Below are 25247 nucleotides of genomic sequence, written 5' to 3'. Positions count from 1 at the left end.
AATGCCACATGAAATCATAGGCTATGTACATTTTTTCCCAAAACACACTGAAATCTAACATTTTTGTGTTTTAAATCACTTCTGGGTCACATACAAGTATAAGTATGTAGAAGTCATAATTTCCACAGGAGCTTCGAATGACAGCCAGTAAAGCTGGTAAGGGGTTGCTTCATGTCAGAGATCAACCTGTTTGTCCTCCTCCTACTCAGGCAATGTGTGATTTCAAATTAACAGCACATCTATTTCACTCAATTTTGACTAAGTACAGCTTCATGTGTGGATGACAGAAAGAGGAGGCCTGTTTTATAAAGCAAAAGGTTTTATTTTTGCCCAAATTTACACTGTACAGCAATACATCACAACGGACAGAGGTCATTTGAGAAATAAAGCCATGTTACAGCACAAAATGAATCTGCTATGGGGGTGGTAGGCTACAGTGTGCGCATACGCACCATGCACCGAACTCATAGAACAGAGAGCATTCTCCAAAGTCTCTCTCCGTGATCTCCTGTTGTTCATGAGTAGTAGATGTATTTTCTGTGCTCTGCATGATGGAGAGAGACACACCTCCTCTCTCACCGAACGCGTTTCGAAGCTTTCCACACAGTAAGGGAGCCTTGCGTCAGCTCTTCAGCAAAGCCGACTCATCTGCTTGTGTTATGGAGTTCAAGTCTTCTACTGTGAAACTACATCTAAAAACACCTACCAGCTACACAGGGAAAATCTACAGCGGCGGCGAGATGGCGAAGATGCCCGGGCAAAAGTGCGGCCGCGAAGCTCAGATGAACACTTAAAAGGAGAACACACCATTGCGTTTGTTTGTTCAGTTGTTGACTACATTCTACATGGCTATTTAGGAGAGGTAGGGAACCACGGTTCATCCAAGAGTAGGCAAAAATATTAGCAGCATGACCTTCTGGCTTTCAGAAGATTTGCTGATGGTTGGGTGTATTTACTTCCAATCATTTATTGATTGTCAGTCAGTAAGCCAAACTGATCCTCTAATTATGGTATTTATGGGAGATGGCAATTCCCTGATAATAATACTTTCTTAATCCATACCAATCATTTGCTCATTTTGGATGATTTCACACAAGAAATGTGGGCACAATACTTGGGGGGGTAAGGTTGGTAAAACATTCACATAGATACCTAGATGGCAGGTATCTCTGGAAATGATCCGTGCCAAATCGGGCCAGATCCACGCCAGGGTCACCTAGCTATCAAGCATGGACATGACTGCAGAATGAATATATCTTGCTACGTACACAGATGAACCAGAAATAAAGTGCTTCCATTTAAAAAAAAAAAAAAAAAGCTCTCTTCCTCATGAACAGTCATAAGGGATTAATTTTGAGTCCATTTACATTACCACTTCTCCCCCTACTGCTCATCAACTGGTCAGCTCCCACATGAGACACCTGTAAGACACTCCCCGGCACCCGTGTCGGAGGGTGCACCCATCCCATCCATATACAATATTGTACTGCCATATGAGAGTGAACCAAGTCCTGATAATCTTTCTGATTAGATCCATTTAGATGAAAGGTAGCCACAGATTCTCTGTTTTTACAGATTAAAAAAAGAGCCTGTCAAGTCACCTAGAGCTGGAGCAATGTATAACCAGAAGATGAAAAAGAAGAGAGAGGGGGGGGGGGCTGGTGATGTTTTCCACCAGCTGATATGTCATGGATGGCGTAGGTGGAGCTGGGGCAAGTGGGCAGGAACGAGAAGGAGGCAGAAAAGGCCCTCTTGCACCTGAAGCGCCCTTATGGATATGGGAGTTAACGTCCACACCTTTTTTAAATTTTTGTTTTAATTTTTAGGTAGGGCAGGGTGGGAGGGTGGCGGGCTGTGACTCTCCCCTCCCCTCCCCTCCCCGCCCCGCCCCCGCCCCCGCCCCGGTCCTGGCGGTCTTGTCCTCTGCGGCCAGCGTCTCGGCAGCCCTGTCATGTCTCTGTCTCGGCTCCGGCTAACGGGATGACAAACACTGTGATGTCATCCCCTGAGCCCAGTCTCTCGTTGGGCAGACGCCACCCCCTCTCCTTCAGGATGCCACGCGAGCGCATCAGGAGATCCTGGGCGGCCATCGTGTACCTGAGGCGGGGAGGAAAAGCAAATCAATATTTACACAGAAGCAGAATCTTGTTTAAATGCAAATATGACGGTGGTTTGGTCAGGCAATATTGTTTGAGGGGAAAATCTCTGTCAGCACTTAAAGATGTGTTGTGTCGAGTTCTGCTGATGCTGTTCAAATGTTTTGTGTATCACTGTATGTAAATATTTTATGGACCACTGTGTGTGTGTGTGTGTGTGTGTGTGTGTGTGTGTGTGTGTGTGTGTGTGTGTGTGTGTGTTCACTGACATCTACTGGTTTTCTACATGAAATACATCACATTTGTTATTGGCTGCGTGCATTTCCACTTAAATATGATCGCACAGCGGAGAACAAATTACTGCAAACAACTTTAAATCCTCTTTGTAATCCTGCAGATTTGCACGTTAATATATTAAAAGATTTACAAAGATATAGTTCACACAAAAATGAAAATTCTGTCATTATCCACACATTCTCATGCCAACTTAAACTCATGTCCGTTTTTCCTATTGGAGCAAAATAAGACTTAGAGAACTAAGCGTCTTATTTTAGGGCATAGGTCTATTTTTGTACACTATGTCTGTGAACAATGGCCCGCTCCTTTAAGCCATTGACATTTTGTTGGATAACTCGTTTTGAGATGCACTGACAAGCACACCTTTCATTGCTGACAAGTGACAAATGATGTTCAGCAGATAATGATAGAAATGTCATTTTGGGTGGCCCTGTCCCTTTAAGAAAGAGCGTTAAGCAAAGGAGGTGTGCACCTCATGGGATCACTGGGATCGCAGCATGAGAGGAAAGCTGTCACCGCATCTGCAGCGTCCCGATCGGTGGTGACATCCCACAAGCCATCTGTGCCCATGACCAGCACATCATCAGGGCCATGCTTGTTCTCCGCCAGATTGTACATCAACACCTGAACATGAAGGAGCGGAGGTGGACAACTTTTAGAACTGCAATTAGAACACATTAGAACTAGAATCAGCTCTGCAAACAACTGTTCTATATGCTTTAGAATTCTCAAGCTTTCAACAGACTAACTAGAGTCAGCTCCGCACATGACAACTCTGTAGTTCTGAATTCTAAGGCTTTGACTGGTCTCCAATTAAAACTAGAATCGGATCTGCGCATAACTGCTCCATGCTTTTGAATTCTAAAGAGATAATCTAGCCCTGTGATGTTCCTGAATGTGAAATTCTCAGCTGTAGCGTAGCGTGCTAGCTGGTGATTCATGGCGTACAGTGCTCCAGGGCACAACCACCTCTCACTAACGTTCACCCCCATGGTTTGAGTCATACAGTCTATTCTGGGAAACACATATGTGTTCACTGGGAGGGAAACAAATCAGAATAAAAAAATGTTTTGTTCAGATATTAAGATGTGTTTCTGTTTTAGATTGATATCTGATTTGTATCAGATATGTGTTTCTGTTTTAAGTTGATCTGCCCGCCAATCATCACTAGTCTACTCTGACACCAAATACACCACAAAACAGTAAACCTTGTCCACTAGCCCCTTAGGCTCGACCTAAGGTCGCTGGATGCATGGTGCAATTTAGTCAAGAAAAGCCTAGGAAGTCAAGGAAACCCTAAAGATGTGAAACCTGGGTTTACACACTGATCCTAAGGCATCATAACATACTGATCATAAGGCATCATAACACACTGATCATAAGGCATCATAACATACAAACTGGGTGAAGGATAACACGCTCATAATAGAGGACTGCTAGGACTTATGTCTATGCTAGTTTTAAGGAATGCAGTGATTATTTTGGGGTTAGGGTTAGTGGCCAACCCTAAGTGGCCATAGTGCCAACACCTACCTGACTCATAGACAGATACCTGGGCATGAAAACATTATTTGCATGAATGACACACTTGAGACTTTCACAGTGTTACGCAAGCCTCGTAGTTATGTAACATGCCTGTGATTTAGGTCAATTACTGCGAGTTGGTGTAATGATTTACACCTGACAGTAGACTTTCTCTGAGATGTCTCTGGGAGATGTTAGTGATCTGATCGTTTTTGCCAATAAAGAAAAAAAACCTTTATAGATGCAAAAAAACTTGTTTGCTACAGGAAAAAACAATGGGACTGATTCAATCAGATCAAAAACAAAAAAACAACACAAACTGGCAAAGCTTCACAGAAATGCAAACACTCTTCTGTTTCAGATGAGCTTGTACAGACATCAAACACATGACAAACATTCATGGGCACTTAGACTTGAAAGAATTTGTAGTCCTCTGGGATATTGAGTTATAAAGCATTAGGTTTGCCTTGAGGATGTCACATCTGGTTGGTCTCCACACAATGGCTGCCACATGTTGTGCGTGTCTCACCTCAGGACAGCAGGACAGGAAGGGTTTGATGTGGATGTTGGAGTTGTACACTTTCAGGTCGTGATCCCCGAGCCCTCGTGTCACTCCTATAGTGGCCATGACTCTCGCCTGCAGGAGATATGCGTTGACATGAGACGTGAGACATGAGACATGAGACATGAGCATACAGTGAATGTGAGTTCATGCACAGTACACAACTAACTCATACATTTACATTAATACAAACAAATACACACACTCATACACACACACACTCATACACACACACACACATACACACACACACTTCTACACACACACACTCATACACACACATACTCATACACACACACACACTCATACACACACATACACACACACACACACATTTTTACTTTAATACACACACCATGAGCGCACACACTTTTACATTAATACACACATGTACAGACACACACACACACACACACACATACATTTTTACTTTAATACACACACCATGAGCGCACAAACACACACTTTTACATTAATACACACATGTACAGACACCATTCACACACACACACACACACACACACACATACACACACACACACACACACACACACACACACACACACACAGGGCTACTGGCTCTGGGTTAATGCTAGGTAGGGTGGAGGGAGCAGGCCAGTAGGGTGTTGTGGGTGTGCTGTGTGATTCTAGGAAAATCCACTTAAGGGAGATTACAGGCTCGGGAGCATAACTCCAACGTAGTAATGAGGCTTTCCAGAGCATCTCCACTCCACTCACTACACTACCAGCCGGGGGAGAGAGAGAGAGCGAGAGAGAAAGAGGAAGGGGAAGAGAGAGAAAGAGGAAGGGGAAGAGAGAGATGGAGGAAGGGGAAGAGAGAGAAAGAGGGCAGGGGTCCCCAACAGCAAGTCTGCACTGCTTATCAGGGAAACAGGAATAATATTGGCATGAGCCTCTCATAATTTTAAAGGAGTTAAGCGAGGGCCTCTTACAGTGGACAAACTCCCCGCTGAGAATGAACAAGAGGGAGAACATAATAACCTTCCTTCATTCAAAGGCCCTGGGGAGGGAAGGAGACTACTTCTCTTTACTTACTCCATTGCTCAATACCACCGCATGTAAGACGCATGTAATAGGCCGAGCTGTGCCCAGGGGGTTTTAGGCATGGTGAATGTTATGCTACAAAAGCCAGGTCATGGGTTTATGTGCAAGGGAGATATGAACTGTTTGACTGTAATTCACTGTATAGTAAGTTACACTAAATCTAAAGTGCTGGAGAGGACCAATGAGCCTGCCTTTGGTATGTGTTTCTTGAGGGGGGAGTAAGGGGTGATCATTTGTTGTGGTATGGCTGAGTTTACCAGTCAGTGATTCAAAACAAATACATAAACACTATGTTACGGTACCTTTTTCCCTTCACCATAGATCAGTGGGAATTTTAGATCCTCTTCCACAATGGTCTTGTAAGCCCTACATGGAAAAATAAAAAAGAGAAATGTGGGAGAAAAAAAACCACTTACTCGAGAAACCTTAAAAGTTTTTCTGGCAGGCAAGAACTTCAAGATTTCAGGACACACTATTTTTAGAGTACAATACAAAACAAAAACAAGCAGCAGATGTGAACAGAAATATACACACACACACACACACACACACACACACACACACACACACACACACACACACACACACACACACACCACTAGAGTAACCAGAATTGTGGGTGTTTACCAGCCGGTCATTGTGTGGTCCCTGAAAAGCATCTTCTTGCCCAGCTCTTTGTGCTGGATCCGCCGAGGGAACTCGATGTGTGTGAATTCATTTCCCAGAAGCTCCGGCTTCAGGAAGCCCTGGAGGGACAAACAGAGCCGATGTGGTGAAAGCCAGAGCACACAGCCAAAATTATCCATTTATAATTAGCCCAAAGAATGTAATCCAATGCTGTACAGTTATTATGAATAACACACAGTAAGTAAGGATACGCCTGGAACACTAGGATAACGGCTGAATGAGTTTGGCTTGTGCCTGTGAAATGCCATTACATAAACAGAACTCTCCTGATTCGGGTCACTGGTCCTAACCTTTTCAAAAGAGACAAGACGTAAGTTCATAAGAGCACCTTTCCATTTTCATTGGAACGGTGCATATTTGTAACTTACATGTAGTAACTGATGACCATTCCTGCGTGAAAATGGATTGCATACCAGAGTTCTCTGACACTGCATTTCATGCAGTAATAGCAACATTCTTTCAGGCAGGAATTTATGCAATAAAGTCAAAAGGGGGAATTGATAAGGAAAAATAATCCTGGCCAGCATTCTGGCTCACAGTGTGGGTGGTCTGATAGCTTTCTTTACAGGTTCTCAATACGCTGGGTGTTACAGTATGATTAACTTTCTTTCTGTGTGTGTGTGTGTGTGTGTGTGTGTGTCAGCGTCTCTCCCTAGCACTCCTCTCCCTATTTCATACAGAACACATTCTCATCAATAATGCATGGCAAAACACATAGCTGAGATTCTGGAATATGCCTGTATGCGAAAGAGAATGTCAGCAATGGCATTCTATGGAATTCTACAGCACAACTTGGCATTCCATAGTACTGTTACCACGGTTGCCATAAGAAAGAGCTACTGACCAGGTACTGCAGGCGTTGTCTCTCCGACTCTGGAGTAAACTCATTGGACATGGGAATGACCTCGTTATTACGGATAATTATGGCCCTGTGAAGAATATACAATGTGAAAAACACACCATGCTTACGCTGCAGGGTGGAAATAAGTTACAGTGAAGGGAAAGTGCATGGTGTGGCTCAAGACCATTATATTACAGCATGTCTGGCACCATCATCGCAAAGGGTAATTGTTTAGTCTAGCCTGTGGCATTAGCTGCTAAAAAATCAAAGTAGCATGACCAAACAGAGATGATGCAATTGGCTTGGAATGGAGTACACATTATCTGGCTGTTGTTACACAGTTCTGCTAGCAGGGGGTGCTGTTCACAGCAAGGACAACTGCAGAGACTCGCTATGACTGCAGAACAGGACAAGTTGAGGAAGCTATTCTACTGGGAATGCAGGATTTCACAAGTTAGACTAAATGATAGATGCGCATTCAATTGGGATTAAGTATTCAGACATCTCTATTTTGTATTGTTAGATTACATTAATCTCTGCCAAATATGTTTGGATGTGCAAACCATCTCATGCTTTTTTTTTTCAAATGTAGGTATTAACCAACACAGATTGTATGTGGATTACAAAGGGGGTGATGGGGGTGAAACTGGTGACTATGATGGAGTGAGGGTGGACTCCAGAGGTCTTTGACAGAGGCACCGGTCTGTATGTGGTTAGACTATGGCTGGACTGCTTCTCTTCTCTTCTCTTCTGTTTTCTTTTCTTTTCTTCCCTTTTCTCCTCTTCTCTTATCTTTTCTTTTCTTTTTTTCTCTTTTCTCCTCTTCTCTTCTTTTCTCTTCTCTTGTCTTCTCTATCTCTCCTACAATGCCCTGCTTCTGACTATAGTAGTATGTTTTATTAACTTGTTTTCTGTTTTGCCTTGTGGACCACTGCACCACACTGTCCCAGTCTGAATAATGCCTGTGTTCAATGCCTGTCACCCAAATGTATTCATTAAATCCCACTCCAATAGTCTATGCCCTTTCTTCTCAGCATGTTTCTCTCGCTCTCCCCTGCCCTTTAGAGATGCAATGAAATGGTGCAAGAGGCTGCAGCCGCATCATGGCCATGAAGCCCTTCGCCCAAACCGGAACATCTGCTCATATCACCCTGGTGATTGCTCTGCTTCTCACATCTGGTGCCAGTATGTGTTATTAGATGGACTCTAGCAGGGGTGTTGTGTGTGTCTCACATAAGTGTGTGTACAGAATCGATGTACACACACTTTATACAGATATACACATACGGTTTGGGCAGCTCTGGGCAAATGACATCATCCCATTTTGTCATTTATTTTGAAGCATAAGGGAGGAAATACAACCCCAATAACACAACAGCGGATATAAAAAAAATGCTCACTGCTAATGGTTCTGAATTTTGTAATCAAACGGAATTGAGATTAAACGAAGTGAAAATGAAACCAGATGCTAACCAGAAGGAAATGGTTTTCACTTGACTTGAGTGCAGGTAATTGTGTTGAACTTGGATCTGCAGGGGCAGTGCAATGAATGACATAGCTAAATAAATTCCCGGTTCATTGTGTCCTGGCGGATTTGACCCTGAACACGTACCTGCTGTCGCCAGCGTTTGCCACGTAGAGTTTCCCCATCAGGTGGAGGGCAGCCAAGGCACAGCATCCTCCTGATATGCTGTACGAGGCCTTCTCTTTCTCTATCAGGTCGTCCTGCATGAATGGAGACGCAAGCCACAGTGAATGGAAAGCTGCTCCTTATGGTACTCCAATAGTGTGAACAGTGGATGGCTTTTGGGGGTTAGTGTGGAATAATGTTTGTTTGTATTGTTTGTTTGTTTTGGTTTATTAATGGACTTTTAGTTTGTTTGTTTGATGTTTGTTTTGGTTTATTAATGGACGTTCAGTTTGTTTGTTTTATGTTATGAAGTAGAAGCAGTTGGAATCAAAATCCAAAAACATATATACTGTATCTCTGTATTCAGTGAGCACATGTGAGCATTTCCCAACCTTTGAAAGATCCATATTTACATGCAAGCCTTATATTGCAGTGAGGAGACATTTTTAATGAGAAGCTGAGTTGGATAGAAACACTTCCCCTGAGAGTGGCTTTGAAATGACCCTGTTTCCTACCACTATGACACTGCTCAGCATCTTAAGTAAAATCAACATCTCTCCATATAATTATTACTTGATTAATTCGCAAGTACACGGTCTACAATGTCTGTTGCCAGTGGAGTTATGAGGAGTCATCATTCGTGAGACTTGCCATCTGCTGCAATGCGTAGAACAAAAAAAAAGAATGTGCTGAGACAGAATATGTTGCAGAAGTGGAGAAATATGCTGCCAATGTCAGGGTGAGGATAGTTCACAGAGTCGAGGTTATTATCTCTCACTCTGCGCACGGCGGCCAAAGGAGTGAATCATTAATGTCTGCGGGCCTGCTTCATCGCACATGGTCAGACAATTAACCTTTTCCATCTTCCTCTCCCAATTAACTTTAAACTGTCAATTTCGACTGCCATTTACAGAAACACTAACATATTTCAAGAGACAATTTTCAGCCTCGGTTGTCACTAAACCACTGAATTTAAGCTGTTGGCGGGCAGTCTTACGCTCACCAGCAATTTGCGAATGTTCTTTGTCGATCGGATGGAAAGACAGAGATAAGTACAATGGATAGATGAATATGGAATGAATCACAGACTAGCTTCCTTTGGGGTTTCATCGCTACGATTCTGTATGGGTGATTTTTAAGGCTATGTATGCAGTTAGAGAGTCAATATAGAACTGGGATCTTGTGTAATATTTAAATTGAAATGGAGCACAGGCCATTCATTGAAAGGCTGACCCAGTTGTGGAGTGAGTTGGAGTAGTCTCACAGGGACAGACGTTCATCGCTTTTAGGTCTGAAGAGAAGCCTTTAGGATTTGGCTTAAATGTGACTGAAAAAAGATGGTACATTTAACTGTGTTGGACTTTTCTAAATCAATCCAAAGTCTTGTGAGAGTGAAGCTCCAGAGTAGTGGTTCAAGCATGAGAGTGCACTGTTGGCTGTGGTTGTAAGCCTATGGATGTGACCTCGGGGGGTGGATTTGACCATCTTCCACTATCAAACCTTGTCTTTTCTCCATAAATGTAACACAGTGACAACTGTCGAATCTGGCAATGGAAGACCACTACTCAGATTCAGAGGGTTTTGCCAAAAATGTGAACTTTACTGTAATCCAATTTTGACAGAAATCAGGTAAATGTACCAACTTTGCCAATATGAACGTGTTATAAATCAGTTTCTAACCAAATTACCTGCCGAGTCTCCATCTGATCTGTTTATTGATTTACTAAACAATCTGATTACGCACAGACACACACTCTCTCTATGCCCTCTCTAAGAACTGAAATGTACTGAGAAGTACGTATATATGTCAGCAAGAATGCAACCATCCTACCTAACCAGTTTGCATCAAATGCAGCATCTGGAAATGCTTGTGACGGTCTGGGTACCTTCTGTTCTCTTCTCTCCATCAGACTTGATCCTGACTGGGGAACATACTTGTGTGTACTCAGCATTCTGAGGCTGCCTTAGTCACCTTCCAACCTAGCATCGCTGCTACCCAAGTCAGCCACAGAGCCATTACCAGTGAGAGAGAGAGAGACTCAAATAACAGCCGATTCAGGGCTTGACGCTGGGCAGCGCGAGGCACACTCACCATCTGTCGGAAGGCGTTCTCGATGATGCCGGTGATTAGGCCCTCGATGCTGATCACCTTCTCCATGTGGAAGCGGGCGGACGGGTCGGTCAGCGCGTCCGGCTCCTCGGGCTCCGGGCCGGCGCCCTTCTTCACGTCCGCCTGGTAAGGGCTGCCATTCTTGGCCAGGCAGATAGGGGGCGGTGTGGAGGGGTTCTCCATGAGGTGCACCACGTCACACAGGCGGTCTCGGATGAGGCGGTGGAGGAGTTTGGATGCCATGATGGCGGCACCAGAACCGGCGTGGCCGTCAAACACCCCCCAGTAATGAAGAGGGATGCCAGTAGTATCCTGTGAACGAGAGAGAGAGAGAGAGAGAGAGAGAGAGAGAGAGAGAAAGAGGCAGATTTTAAGATGACTCACTTATGTATCACTGTTTAACAGTCCCTCTAAAGTTTCTAGTAAAGATTAAAAAGGCTACAAAGACTAAAAGTCCCTGTTGTTCCTGCTTGGTGAGCTGAAGACAAAGGGAAAGTGGGACAGACTTGCTTCAGCTGACTCTGGCCTGAATGCAGCCCTGATGTGGCCCAGATGTGGGCCAGATGCTCGTTTCAGGACCAATATGGTGTTCCCTCTGACCCTAGCATCATTGCTAACCACCTCTGCAACAGAGGCCTAAACAGAGAGAGCCTCCTACACCGACTGACTCAGGCCCAGATGCTTGTGTGCGGATGCGTGTGCATTGGTCCGACAGCGAGAGGCATATGGCATTTGAGATCTGTTCAGAGGCTGATGGGGCATGAGTGTGTACAGGTGCTGTTTTCCTTCTGAGTCACGCGCAAGCGCTTCCAGATCGCCCGGCTGCCCACGAGCATGAGTCAAAATGCTTTCAAATGCCACACCACAAATGACCACACCACCAAGAAAAAACACACACATTTTAAGCCGAGCATAAGATATTCATTTATATCTAGTTTAGTTTGAGTTGTATTGTCACTTTGAAAGGATGGGCCAGTATGCCTTTACATGGTGCTGATTCCTCTCGTGAGTTCAAGGTATCCACAGTGGTCCTCAAAAGCCCAATTCAAAATGTATTTAGAATGCTGAATGGAACCCACACCAAAACAAACCCAGTTTTGGTGTGGCTTAAAAGATATTTTCATTTACTGTATATGAATTTAGTTTTGACTAGAATTGACTTTGTATTATCAGTTTGTAAGGCTTTACAGTCTGCATTTTAATATTTATTATGGGTGTAGTTATCATAAAGAGTTTAGCTCAATAAAAACAAACAGAATTCAAGCATTTAAAACCTCACTGAAACACAAAACAGATCCTTACAGCCCTGCACGTCTATACCAGTACAGCAGGGGGAGCCATAGAGGCATTTCACCCATCGTGCAACTCTACACCACATCCCCTGCCCGGATTCAGTCACCTGGCAGAGAATACAAACACTTGATTGCAATTACAAATTTCCAGACATGGCCCGCTGACAAGATTTCCCGACTCGGGAGATTTAATCTGCGTCCTACACTAAGACGTGTGCCACTGGCCGGGCTGGAAACCCAATGCCACTCTTTGGCCTCTTCCTTGTTGATTACTCCTCAGCTAGAGAAGCCAGCCCGGCTGCCATGGCGATAGAACATCTGTCCCATTCCAGCCACTAGGGATGGGGCGGGGCACACTAATGGGTGATGTCATTGATTTAGTGGAGAGGCTGAGAGGGTGCTGTCAAGTGCCTGTGTCTGTGTGTGTGTGAGTGTGTGTGTGGGTGCGAGTGCGTGTATGTGTGTGTGTGTGCGAGTGCATGCGTGTGTGTGTGTGTGTGTGTGTATGTGTGTGTGTGCGTGTGCACGTGTGTGAGTGTGTGTGTGCGTGTGTGTGTGTGTGTGCGTGTGTGTGTGTGTGTGTGTGTGTGTGCGAGTGTTTGCGAGTGCATGCGTGTGTGTGTGTGTGTGTGTGTGTGTGTGTGTGTGCGAGTGCATGTGTGTGTGTGTGTGTGTGTGTGTGCGTGCAAGTGCACCTGTGTGAGTGTGTGTGTGCGTGTGTGTGTGTGTGTGTGTGTGTGTGTGTGTGTGTGCGAGTGCATGCGTGTATGTGTGTGTGTGTGTGTGTGCGAGTGCATGCGTGTGTGTGTGTGTGTGTGTGTGTGTGTGTGTGCGTGTGCACGTGTGTGAGTGTGTGTGTGCGTGTGTGTGTGTGTGTGTGTGTGCGTGTGTGTGTGTGTGCGAGTGCATGCGTGTGTGTGTGTGTGTGTATGTGTGTGTGTGCGTGTGCACGTGTGTGAGTGTGTGTGTGCGTGTCTGTGTGTGTGTGCGTGTGTGTGTGTGTGTGTGTGTGTGCGAGTGTTTGCGAGTGCATGCGTGTGTGTGTGTGTGTGTGTGTGTGTGTGTGTGCGAGTGCATGCGTGTGTGTGTGTGTGTGTGTGTGTGTGCGTGCGAGTGCACCTGTGTGAGTGTGTGTGTGCGTGTGTGCGAGTGCATGTGTGTGTGTGTGTGTGTGAGTGTGTGTTGACAGGGATTTGTGTACGTGGAGAAGGGAGGAGGGCACTGGCCCCTGATACTGTATCGACCACTCAGGGTAAACACTGCTGGGAGATTAGTTTGTGTGGCTCTGACCGTCGTCTTTGGCACGGAGCACAAGAGCGTGTGCTGTTTTGAAAGGCACCAGCATTATGGTAGATGTGTACACCCACACACTCACATACACACACACAAATACATGCAAATACATGCAAACAAATTAACTGACGAACACATACACGCATATATCAGCACATGCACACAACACACACACACACACACACACTCACACACACATTCATACCCACACTCACAAACACACAAACATCCACTACAGTAATTAAAATCGCATTAATTTCAGTTGTAAATTCACTCAGGGCTGACTAGAGTTGTAAGTGTATCAGGGAGAGTCCTTCTCCAGGCCTCTTGCTCTGACCACATATGACCCCCGAGGTTAAATCCCCTCTAATCTGATCTGGAACAATCTCTTCCCTGCCCAAACTTACCTGTTTGCTCCTGTTGACTCACAGGGCTGTACGACTGTGTGGTATTCAGGCCAGAGCTCACGGGCCCCAAGCAAGGTGATAAAACCTTAATTCCCTACTAGGGCACAGCCAGAGCATGCCGTGGCAATGGCATACCCAGGGGCATTTTTTCACAGAATGCCTGACCCTAGTAAATTCTTTATATAGCCAGTTTCTGATTTGACTTTTGACACATTAACCTAGTTAATTTACGTTTTACAATTATTCGTTTGGCATACGGTTTTATCTAAAGCGGCTTTGGAGGACAACTGAAAAACAACAAACAAGCCACAGTAGGTCAGGTGGCCTGTTGAGAGTAAACACACAAAGTCCTAATTCTAGTCAGTTTATCACAGCCCTGAGAGGATTCCAAAACACACTGTATCTGAAGCCCTCCTGCCTGGATAATAACGCTGTCCACAAGTGAATGCTTCAGGACAAGTTTGTTATTTGCCGGTCTTTCTGCTGTTTTTGTTGTTTCTGTCTGTATTTCGTTGTTCTTGTTTGATGAAAATTCGCTCTCAATAAAAAACGGCTGGCCCAGCTGTTCAGAGTGACACATATGAGAAGGGTTGAAAAGAGAATGCCGCTCTGCTTGTGTCTGTGTCTCACTCACTCACCCCGCTGTCATCCAGCATCATGGAGGCGCGATGCTGCTGTTTGCCGCTGATCTTCCTGACGTACAACAACTCACATGATGCCTGGTCCTCATTCAGCATGCTTTTCCCAGCATTTATCACCCTGAGGGAGAGGGAGAGAGAGAGAGAAAAGAGAGAGAGAGAGAGAGAGAGAGATGTTTAAAACTCCTTAAAGCTACTTAAAGCTACTGAACTACTGTAGCTCTACCCCAGCTACACCCATGCACACCATAGTAAAGGAGCACCAATTACATAAACACACATCAACAGGTAATACAAAGACTATACACAGACCTCTGTGTACACACCATTTGCATGGAGGAACACCATTTGCATGGAGGAAGAAAGAGAGAGGGAAAGAGAGAGAGAGAGAGAGAGAGGGAGAGAGATGTGGGACAGAAAGACTGGTAGGGGTGAAGGGGCAAGAGTAAGTATGAGCACAGAGAAGAGATAGAAGGGCAGCAGCAAGACAGAGGGGAAAGAAAGAGACAGTCAGAGTGTACGTGAAAGAGAGACAAAGGAGAGAGAGAGAGGGGGAGAGAAAGGGAGGGAGAGACACAGAGAGAGAGAGAGAGAGAGAGAGACAGAGAGAGAGAGAGAGAGAGTTTGGTTGGAAGCGACAGAGGGGGAAACAAGATGAAAGGAAGACAGGAATTAAAAAAAGATGAGCGAGTAAAATAAATGGAGAAGGAAAGAGGACACGATGAAGAGAGAGAGAGAGAGATAGTAAAGAAAGGGAAAGGGAGAGGAGGAGAATAGGGCAGACAAAGACGAGCCGTAAACACTGTTACTTGAGACGCCTTGCCACAGAGTATCTGATACAGCAAAGCACTGAGTGGTGGACACATTGCCCCCACATCCTCCGCTGTAAAGGCATGTCAGCTAAAGTGCTTTCCTCCGGTAGCCATGGCAATCAGACAGGCTCTTCTGGACACTCACTCTCCACTAAGGGCAGGGGCAGGGTGCCAGAGACCTGAGGAGATGCGTCTGGCCTCATGACTGACACTACTGCTGCTACGGGCCTGTTCCTCTAGAACACACTACTGCTGCTACGGGCCTGTTCCTAGAACACACTACTGCTGCTACGGGCCTGTTCCTCTAGAACACTACTGCTGCTACGGGCCTGTTCCTCTAGAACACACTACTGCTGCTACGGGCCTGTTCCTCTTGAACACACTACTGCTGCTACGGGCCTATTCCTCTTGAACACACTACTGCTGCTACGGGCCTGTTCCTCTAGAACACACTACTGCTGCTACGGGCCTGTTCCTCTAGAACACTACTGCTGCTACGGGCCTGTTCCTCTTGAACACACTGCTGCTGCTACGGGCCTGTTCCTAGAACACACTACTGCTGCTACGGGCCTGTTCCTCTAGAACACACTACTGCTGCTACGGGCCTGTTCCTAGAACACACTACTGCTGCTACGGGCCTGTTCCTCTAGAACACACTACTGCTGCTACGGGCCTGTTCCTAGAACACACTACTGCTGCTACGGGCCTGTTCCTAGAACACACTACTGCTGCTACGGGCCTGTTCCTCTAGAACACACTACTGCTGCTACGGGCCTGTTCCTAGAACACACTACTGCTGCTACGGGCCTGTTCCTCTTGAACACACTACTGCTGCTACGGGCCTGTTCCTCTAGAACACACTACTGCTGCTACGGGCCTGTTCCTAGAACACACTACTGCTGCTACGGGCCTGTTCCTCTAGACCTGAGGGGACTGAGGGGGAGCCATCAGCTGGAGATGGACTGGCTTCGGACTCTCGTGTCTTTGCTGTATGTGGTGATGGCACTGGGTTATGCCCTGCCACCCCCTATGCTGCCCCTTGCAGTGGTAGTGTGAGGGCAGGGGGTGGTGCCAGGGTACGTGTTTCTCAATCATCTGCACCTGGATAGGTTTGGATCGAAGGGAACGCCTCTCTCATTCTGTGTTGCTAGTGTTATTGCTAGCTATTCTATTTACATTTTACATTTAAACATTTAGCAGACACTGTAACTGAAAGCAACGTACAGTATTATTGAGACATGCATTTATTTCAGTATACGTGCTACCTGCGTATAACAACCATGAACCTCTGTGATCTTAGCACCAGTTGAGTTGAGAAATGGATTAATGCGTTTCATTAAATATAACATATAATTTGTATTACATTGGGGGTGGGTCGCTGTATTCCAAATACATGGGTTAGTGACAAAGCTGGGTAAACCTCCTAATAGAAGAGCGGAGAATGAGGTTTACCACTTACTCTGAGTAAACGTACCCAGGTTTTTCACTAAATCGCGTACTTGGAATTCTCCCCTGTTGTCCGTCTCTATTTGTGTTGCGGCCAACAAGTCAGCCATACCCGCCTGAGATGGAACTGGGGGGATGCTATTAACTGAGGAGGGATTGTGTTCCTCCCTGCCTCTGCGGATGTTATCTAAAGTGGCTTCATCTGCTCCTGCGGCGGCCTTTGTGTGGAACCGTCGGCACAGCAAACGTGAAATTAATGGTTCTCATCTCCGGCGTGGCGGCATTGTCATCAGAGCACCAAGGCTGTCAGCCTGTGTGATGACGGTCTGGGTCTTCCTCACGCATTGTCAGCTAATGTGGGGTTTTCAAAGCAGAGGGGACTTCCCAATCCTGCCCCCCATGGCTGTCTGTGAATAATATGTGTTTCATTGAGCAAAATTTCACTTTGTTACTGAGAAACTGCATGGCTTTCATTCGCATCAAACAAGTGTTTGAAGCCCGAGATCAACATGCTGCAGACAAGGACCACTTTCTCAGTAAGAGAGCCCAGACTGAGGCTGGCTCTGGGGAGGATCTGTGTTCGATCTGCTGCCTTACACCACCTTGCACCGAAACCATGTCTGTCTGCCTGTCTGTCTCTCTGTCTGTCTGTCTGTCTATCTGTCTCTCTGTCTGTCTGTCCCTCTGTCTGTCTCTCTGTCTGTCTGTCTGTCTCTCTGCTGCTCCTCAGACCACCCTGCACCGAAACCATGTCTGTCTGCCTGTCTGTCTGCCTGTCTGTCGGTCTATCTGTCTGTCTGTCTGTCTGTCTGTCTGTCTGTCTGTCTGTCTGTCTGTCTATCTATCTGCTTGCTCGAAGCAAACCTGACTGATGTCAGTGTAATGTACTGCAGTGATGGTGTGATTTACTGTACTTGTGATTGGCTAAACCACGTGTGCCCAATCCACACAGAGCAGGGGACGTATAGATGTCACACCAGGCTCTTCCTGTCTCTATCTCAGCCCAGCTTTATTAAAGCTAACAACCAAAGATCTTGTGGTTCAGTCTTTCCCTGGAAATGTGGCTTGTGGTTCGAGTGGTGCTGGGAAAATTCTGTTGCTCTTCAGTATATTTTTTATTAGAACAATAATTGTAAGCTAGCTAGAATTACTGTAGCTTTCTCTTTGTTGCAATACCACCCACAAAAGGAGAAAGCTCAAAACCCAAATCATACCCAGCACTGAGTGTTCCTACCATGGTACGGTCAGGGAACCACAAATATCTCCTGCACGCTTTTTGAAATGAACATGATGGACAGCAGATAGCTATTGGCACAGTGCCATTCATATAAATGTTACATAATATCCCCTCATGTGACTTCAGAGCATAGTGATCTTGTGTTAGGGGTCATAGCCACCAAAGGCCAACTGAAAGCTCTATCATCCCTAGAATCAACATAAATCCTGACCAATGAAAATCCAGAAGTTGGGTTGCTTTGTGCAAGAGTCAAACTAGTCCCTCAGATTTACAGTAGGGTTTAGTTTATGTATCCTACACAGTCCTATATGTAGATGTTTTGCAAACATTTAATACATTTAATAACCTGTCGCGCTGTTCTTTGGTGTGGTGGAGATCAGCATGTTTAAAGCTGTATGCTACTCTGACCTCTTTAAGAGCAAGGGATATCCCGTTAGCAAAGGGCCAACACAGTAAACAATCCGACAAGCGAAGGCTCGCTGGACTTACAACCTGATACATGCACCATGACAAGCAGCTGAGATTAGGGGATTTGAGCAGCCAGCCGCAGAGAGGGACCGGCGACCTGAGCTAGTGGTGAACTACGGCTCCTAGGCGTGCCCGCACACACACACGCACTTACACACACACGCACACACGCGTAAACACACACACACACACACACACACACACACAGTCACTCAGGACCGCATCTCTAACTGGTGTTGCGTTCGCGAAGTACAGATGTAATGCAGCCAAATGACACTCAGCCACTCACCTTCAGTGACCCCACGTGAGGTTGCGTTTCTACTGTGTTGTGTGCTTTCGTCGACGCGGCGGAGAAAGCCACTGCTATCCCCCGAACTCAGGATTATGAAACAGCATCCACTTTCTAATCAGTTGAAAGCGGTAAGCTGGACTATAAGATCAACAGGATGCATTAGGACTGATGACATAGAAGAATTAAAAGTCGTCAGTTAAACTTTCAAACCAGCGTCTCAAAATCAGCACTGTGTCACATCTGACAGACTGGTCACATACCAAGACCGTTCAGTTTTAATTAGAAATTGAGAACAGCTTGTGAGCACTTCACAATCTCAGTATGAAGTAGCACACATCTGGCAAATCCTGCACATTATTAATAGGAAATGCTCACATGTCCATTTCATGGCTCTTGTTACAGAGAATGTATACTATTACAGTAATTACAGTGCAGAAACATATGGAGAAACACCACACTGAATATGTAAATCCTCCATAAATGTAAGGACCCCATGTAAGGATCCCACATCACATGCAATAAAGGCAAAGAAAAAGTCATATTGATATAAAATGACAATGATCCTAAAAGTAAAAGTACACGTGAGGATGTGAAACCACACCATACAGACTGGGCTCTAATAGGTGGTTGGCAGTGAGGCATTAACATGCATATGGGAAGGAAGTGTAACGACAAGTACCATATGTTAAAGGTGGTGAAGTGAATCTCCTGCAAGCTACCAGGCTCTATTGTTCTTGCGTTCACTTCAGTCATGAAATGAACACAAGTGAATGACAATTTACCAGGCAGCTAGCCCTCCATTTTTATACCTCAGTAATATTCCTATACACATGGGCTACATGGGGAAGTCAATGCTATGTTACTCTTATTACACTTGATAGCTGTACTCTGTCCACTCTACCACGAAGTACCATCTATTTCTTGAAACTGTATCTATCCCAACACCTACACGGCCAGATACATGCTGCCCATTCTCGCAGGGTTGTGATGATACCAAACACCCTGTACACTGGATCAGTCTCAAACTCTCAGTGGTCACACACTGTCCAACACTTCAGTTCCTGATCTGATCAAGTGTCCCACGTGACGTGCTTTAGTTCATGCATTTGCATATACACGCAGTCCTACATGTCGATGCTTAATACTATATGGTGTCACAGTGATTTAATGGTGATTTCTTGAAATATTCACGTTAAGATACTTGTGCGGGTGTGAATGGATGCATGATCAATGCTGCGGGTTGATCCATGCCACACGTGAGCCAGGTCTGGGCCGCATGTGGCCCACACGAGCTGCAGTGCGACTCACATAACAAACAGAGTTCAACACCCACAGACGCCCATCTGTCTTGGTGCCAAACAGACTCCTGCAAATGTGCCTCTAAAAAAGTGGAAGTACAGCTCTCCAGCAAGTTCCCCTTCTGCAGGTCCTTTCGGTCTACTGCACGATTTTGACATGAGGAAGGGGTGATGTTTACAATTCAGCAACGATTCCATCTTAACATGTGACATCTCTTTAAAGCCAAGGGGACCAAACCAAAACTCTCTAGAGATAGGCAAAACGGGACACTCTGACAAATGCTGATCAAACATGGACTCTCGGGTCCTTCCACATTGGGTGATCTGTGCCTGAATTCTAACAAACATTACTGACATGTCTGGTAGTTCCTCCCTGAGTTATAAAAAAGATCATTTCCTGTCTGTGGTTAGCTTGAGGTTTCCAGAGAAGGTTAGAGAACACGAGTGCTTGGTTTCCGAGAACAAACAACTGTAAGTTAAATTACAGTTCAATTCAGATTAGCTTCATTGGCACGGCTACACAAGAGTACTACCAAAGCAATAATAAAAAGATATACAAACACAGTTGTAAACAGTATGTAATGAGAAAACAAAGGTCTGAAATACTGTTTGGGTTTGTCCAGAGGCTCCGCACAAGGCTAACCCAACTAATTTTCAATGACAAACGAAACCATAATGATAACCTGTGCCAAGACCTGCAAGTGGCGTGCATCCATATCAAACAAAGAGGTGAGAGTGGTTTGCCTTGTCAGACCAGGCCAGGCTGTCGGTACCAGCCACAAGACCAGAGATAAAGGGAGCATCCCATTACAGTTTTATTGATTCTCTTAAGCAGAACTCACAGGGCCATGCACACTGGCTTATACTGTAAATACTGATGCGTACATATCATTCAGACGTATGACATTTGTCCTCCTTCCATTTGAAGTGAAAGCACAGTGCTGATTTACTAAAAGATGGCCGAAGAAGAGACTCGGCTCAGCAATCTGAGCGAATTAGCTAGCACCGTTCAAACACCCAGTCAAGGGAACAACCGTTACTGGATAACCTGAAAAACTAGCTCAGACTTAGTTTATTTGAAATTTTCCATCTACATCCAATACAGCCGATACGATAGAAAACTGGAATCTCATAACCAGTTTGCGCACTCATAGGTGTGCCACACATCAATGTAACGGCTTGCAATTGTGGCATAATTACTGATGAGAATAACAACAGTCTACACACCCAGTCTAAATGTGAGATACAATTTATAGTGAGGTGGTAACCTTTTCCACCAATTAATTTGCAAATGTGACTAGTTTGCATATTCCGCATGACCTTTTACCCCCCCCCCCCCCCCAAAAAAAATGCTAACTTTGGCTGTAAGTGCTTATTTCTGAGGCTAAAAGGACATTTACCCAGTGTGCTGCCAAAGGCTAATCAGGTGTGTGTTTTCAGAAGGGCATTGCCCTGAATCACACCCTTGTGTCCTAAGTTACCCTCATTCACGTCTCACTGACTCAGGATCATCGCAACTTTGGACCTTTACTGTAGCGTATCTCCAGTGCTCCCCAAGGCCACCGTGATGGAGACCGCATGACTCAGCAGTTTTTTCCTGTCTTAACTTAAAACCAATACAGCCTGGGATTTGATGCTGGAGGTGTTTGTGTGTGTGTGTGTGTGTGTGTGTCTGTGTGTGTGTGTGTGTGTGTGTGTGTGTGTGTGTGTGTGTGTGTGGAGGGGTTGACTGCATCGAATGAAAGGAAGCTGCTAGATCCCCCCTTGTCCCAAGAGGGCAGCTGACAGGTCTGGGCACTGACTAGTATCCCTGAGTTGACCATGCAGCACAATGTGCAAACAAAATGACTTTAGAAGTGACAGGCAAGGCATGCCAGGGCTCATTCTCACCGTAAAGAGTGGACGGAGGAAAAATGTCATAGTAGCTTGGTGTCCTGTTGGAGCCCTAATAGTTGATTGTGCTCATAGATCCCTAGCCTGTTTTCCTATCAATAACTGAGTTAGCTTATGACTGTTATCACCTATCCACTTCACCCTTTTTTGTATAAGGACTACCCTGTATCAGTGTTGAGCATAACACATAACACAACATAGTTTCTTTTTTTACTCTGACCAATTCATTACGAATTCTGAGTAATGGTGTTTAAGGCTGTCACATTCTGTAGTTTGAGAGACCGCTGTCACCATGAACTGAGTCACACACCAAGTTCACCAGTCATCGTGACAACTTCATAATTCCAGCAGCGCACCATTATGCAATCAAAATTTCTGAAAACTGCATTAACATTTTTCAAGTCTCTAGTCTAAATAAAATCACGCAGGCTTCCTCGCTGAGTTTAATCCTGGATTAACTGTGTGTTTTGACACATCATTAGACAGTTTGCCCACTGCATTTCACACTTGCAGACTGCCCACACACTATGTGATTTAGGAGAAATGGAAAAAGAACTACTCTTCCACTTTGTCATGCATCTCCCATTCATTTAACACTGGTGGCCCGGTTTGTTATCGGGATGTAGTGCACTTAACCTAGCGTGCTGGACCCGACCTGAACAGCGTGAGTAGGGGGGTTGGGGGGGAGGATGGCATATAAAATGCCCTAAGCCACTGAAGATGATGATGCATACCAACTTTCACAACATACATCGCTGCTGGGTCATCTTTTTTCTGGGTACCACTCTTCCATCAATGATACCAAGAGCTATGATGTCATCTCTAAGCACACTTTTACAGGGAGTCCATTGTCAATTCGACTCAGCAGGCTCAGTGGAATTAATTTGCAAAAGACGTTGGATGAGTTCCAGATGTACCAGTAATGACATTCTCTCACACACACACCAAGACACATGCATGCACTCACACACATGGTCACAGAGTCCATGACAAAGTTTGAAAATGTTCGAAGACCTATCCCTTTGAAGATTAGCTTACATCTGCATACTTTAATGTAGTCAACCTCTGAGGTATTAGTCTACTGATAGGAAGTGGGCTGAGACAACAACTTACTTACCTTGTTTTTCATTGACCCTGTGTGCCTAAATACTCAATGTAAGTGACCGTCTCAAATCATGTCTGCATAGTTTGTGAATGGGAGTTCTAGGACAGCCTAAAATGTTGACGTTAGAACAAAAAGGGTGTCCCCCAGAGTGCCTTTAACTAAAGCTGGAACAAGAAACAAAGATGGTCTTTCACAGATATACCAAGGACGCCTCTGAAATATTCTAAAAAAAAGATACAGTATAAAGATACAGTCGACAGACACAAGATGTTGCAGTGCTGCAGTGGTTGTACTTTAAGATGTACTATGTCTGCCATAGTTGCCATCTTTCTGAAAGGAAGGCGCATTGGGGAAAAGTCTGACCTTCGCTACACTTACTATGATTCGGATGTTACAGTCGCCTAAAAGGGCTACTGCGGCTGACGCCGTCCTATCTTAAGCAGTGCGTTTAACATGCAGGGATAAGATACATCGACGACAAAGATGTTTCTCAAAAAATGACGTAAATGTGTGCGACTAAACCCTGAATCGCAGTCTGCGATGTTGCCCTGGACAACCATCACTTAATTATGAATCGTCTCAGGATTTTGCTGCGTGTCAGTCAGTGTTATTTGCTGGCCGTTTTGTAGAATCTATGTAAAATATACCACTCACTCGGCATAGCCCGTCCGCCACGACAGCCTGCTATCCCGCTTTGGTGTTATGACCGGCCTCGATGCATGTTCTGTGGAGTATTGCAGTAGCTCCGGCGTAAGGTCCAAAAACTCAGGTCGAGAATAGGGGAAGCGGGGAGGAAGACCGTCCGACCCACAGTTCTGAACGTTGCCCGAGCCGTGCTGGTGGTGATGGTGGTGGCCGTGCGGCATTATCCCTCCCACCAGAGTGGACACGGCATTTTTAACTTTGCTTATCATTGCGGTAAAAATATGTCATGAAGAAAAGATGCTGCGACTTCAAATCAATTCATAAATAAAAATGAACTACAGAGATAAACCAAACTCCCGGAGACAAAACGCGATGCAGGAAGCGATCGTTTCTGGCTACATGTGACGTTTTGACAGACAATGTTTTTCTCGTAGGAAAAAAAAAACTCCCTAAGAGCTGAGTGCGTATCACCGAGGATTTGGCAAGGCAGGACGTATAATCACACCAGTCCGTAGGCTACTGCAAGTAACCTCCACAGCATTGAACGGTGCGGCGGTCCCTTTCAGCTAGCCACCATATCGTCATAGGCGGTGGGCGAGTAAATGCAGGCAACCTGTCTAGTGCAATATCACAATAACCCTGTGCAACAATCCCTATACCCCTATACCATCAAAAAAATCCTGACTATATCTCTATTAAGACCTATCTGTGCACTCTATAGATTATTGAATGACACCGACATAAATGTCAGATGATGATGTAATACTATTCCTGCTAGTTATTAATGATAATAATAACAATTATTATTATATAATAATAAAAACACTACAACAATAATAATTTAATTCGAAAATCCTTTAACGTTGTTTATTTTACTCTCTGCTACTACAATAGTATTAGTGTATTTCTTTTGTGGTCATTTTCAATAGGTCTGCAATGTTTCAGTGCTATTTTTAGAATGTTTGGAGCAATTAGAATAAAAGAAGACGTTGACTCACAGCTCACACCAACCTAAATCCCACCCACACTTTTCCCCTTTGGGCAAAAAGCGCTGCTCAGAAGAACTACTCAATTTACACTTAATAATGCCCATGGTGTGTTAGTATGCTACATAGTGGTGTCTTGTGTACTGCATCCTGCTGTGTTAGTATGCTACATAGTGGTGTCTTGTACTGCATCCTGATGTTTGGGTACCCTCTTGTGGGCTGTGTGATTCTCTCACATCAGTTGCACAGGATTAATTCACATTCACAATTTTACTACGAAGGCTGGAGACTGGACACCTTGCAGAGGTCTTTATATGTTTTTTTGTTTGTTTGTATGTGATTTATAAAAAGCAGAGGGTTTGTTGAGGGTTTCCTCCGAACTAAAAAGGTTAAGGCCACACTGAATGAATTCCACAAAGAACCCCTCACAACTAGGTTGGACAAGGGACTTACTTCTACGAAGACAAAGAGGACAGCCTTCTCTTAAGAAGTCGGTACACAGAGCTTAATACGCACCATTCTGTTAGGTTTCCCCTCAAGTTTCCAGCTTCTGTTTAGCCAAATGTAATTTGTTGGAGGAGCCACATTTAGAAACCAAAATGAAATTATGCCCCAGCAACTTC

The 25247-nt window shown here is 44.9% G+C and overlaps 1 protein-coding gene across 1 annotated transcript; it reads right to left on the bottom strand.

The window, feature by feature from the left end:
• Nucleotides 1-301: 301 nt before the first annotated feature.
• Nucleotides 302-24386, bottom strand: ppm1j (protein phosphatase, Mg2+/Mn2+ dependent, 1J). The gene is made up of 10 exons (XM_031567697.2): nt 23648-24386; nt 14443-14563; nt 10795-11124; nt 8685-8797; nt 7076-7160; nt 6172-6290; nt 5847-5910; nt 4447-4554; nt 2866-3017; nt 302-2097 (listed from the first exon to the last, which is right to left on the bottom strand). Exons 1-10 carry the CDS (start codon nt 23905-23907, stop codon nt 1950-1952), a joined length of 1500 nt encoding a protein of 499 aa, XP_031423557.1. The 5' UTR covers nt 23908-24386; the 3' UTR covers nt 302-1949.
• Nucleotides 24387-25247: the final 861 nt, after the last annotated feature.

This window comes from Clupea harengus, chromosome 5 (genome assembly GCF_900700415.2).
Source record: "Clupea harengus chromosome 5, Ch_v2.0.2, whole genome shotgun sequence".
NCBI classification, from domain to species: domain Eukaryota; kingdom Metazoa; phylum Chordata; class Actinopteri; order Clupeiformes; family Clupeidae; genus Clupea; species Clupea harengus.
This window is presented reverse-complemented; position numbering and strand designations above follow the sequence as displayed.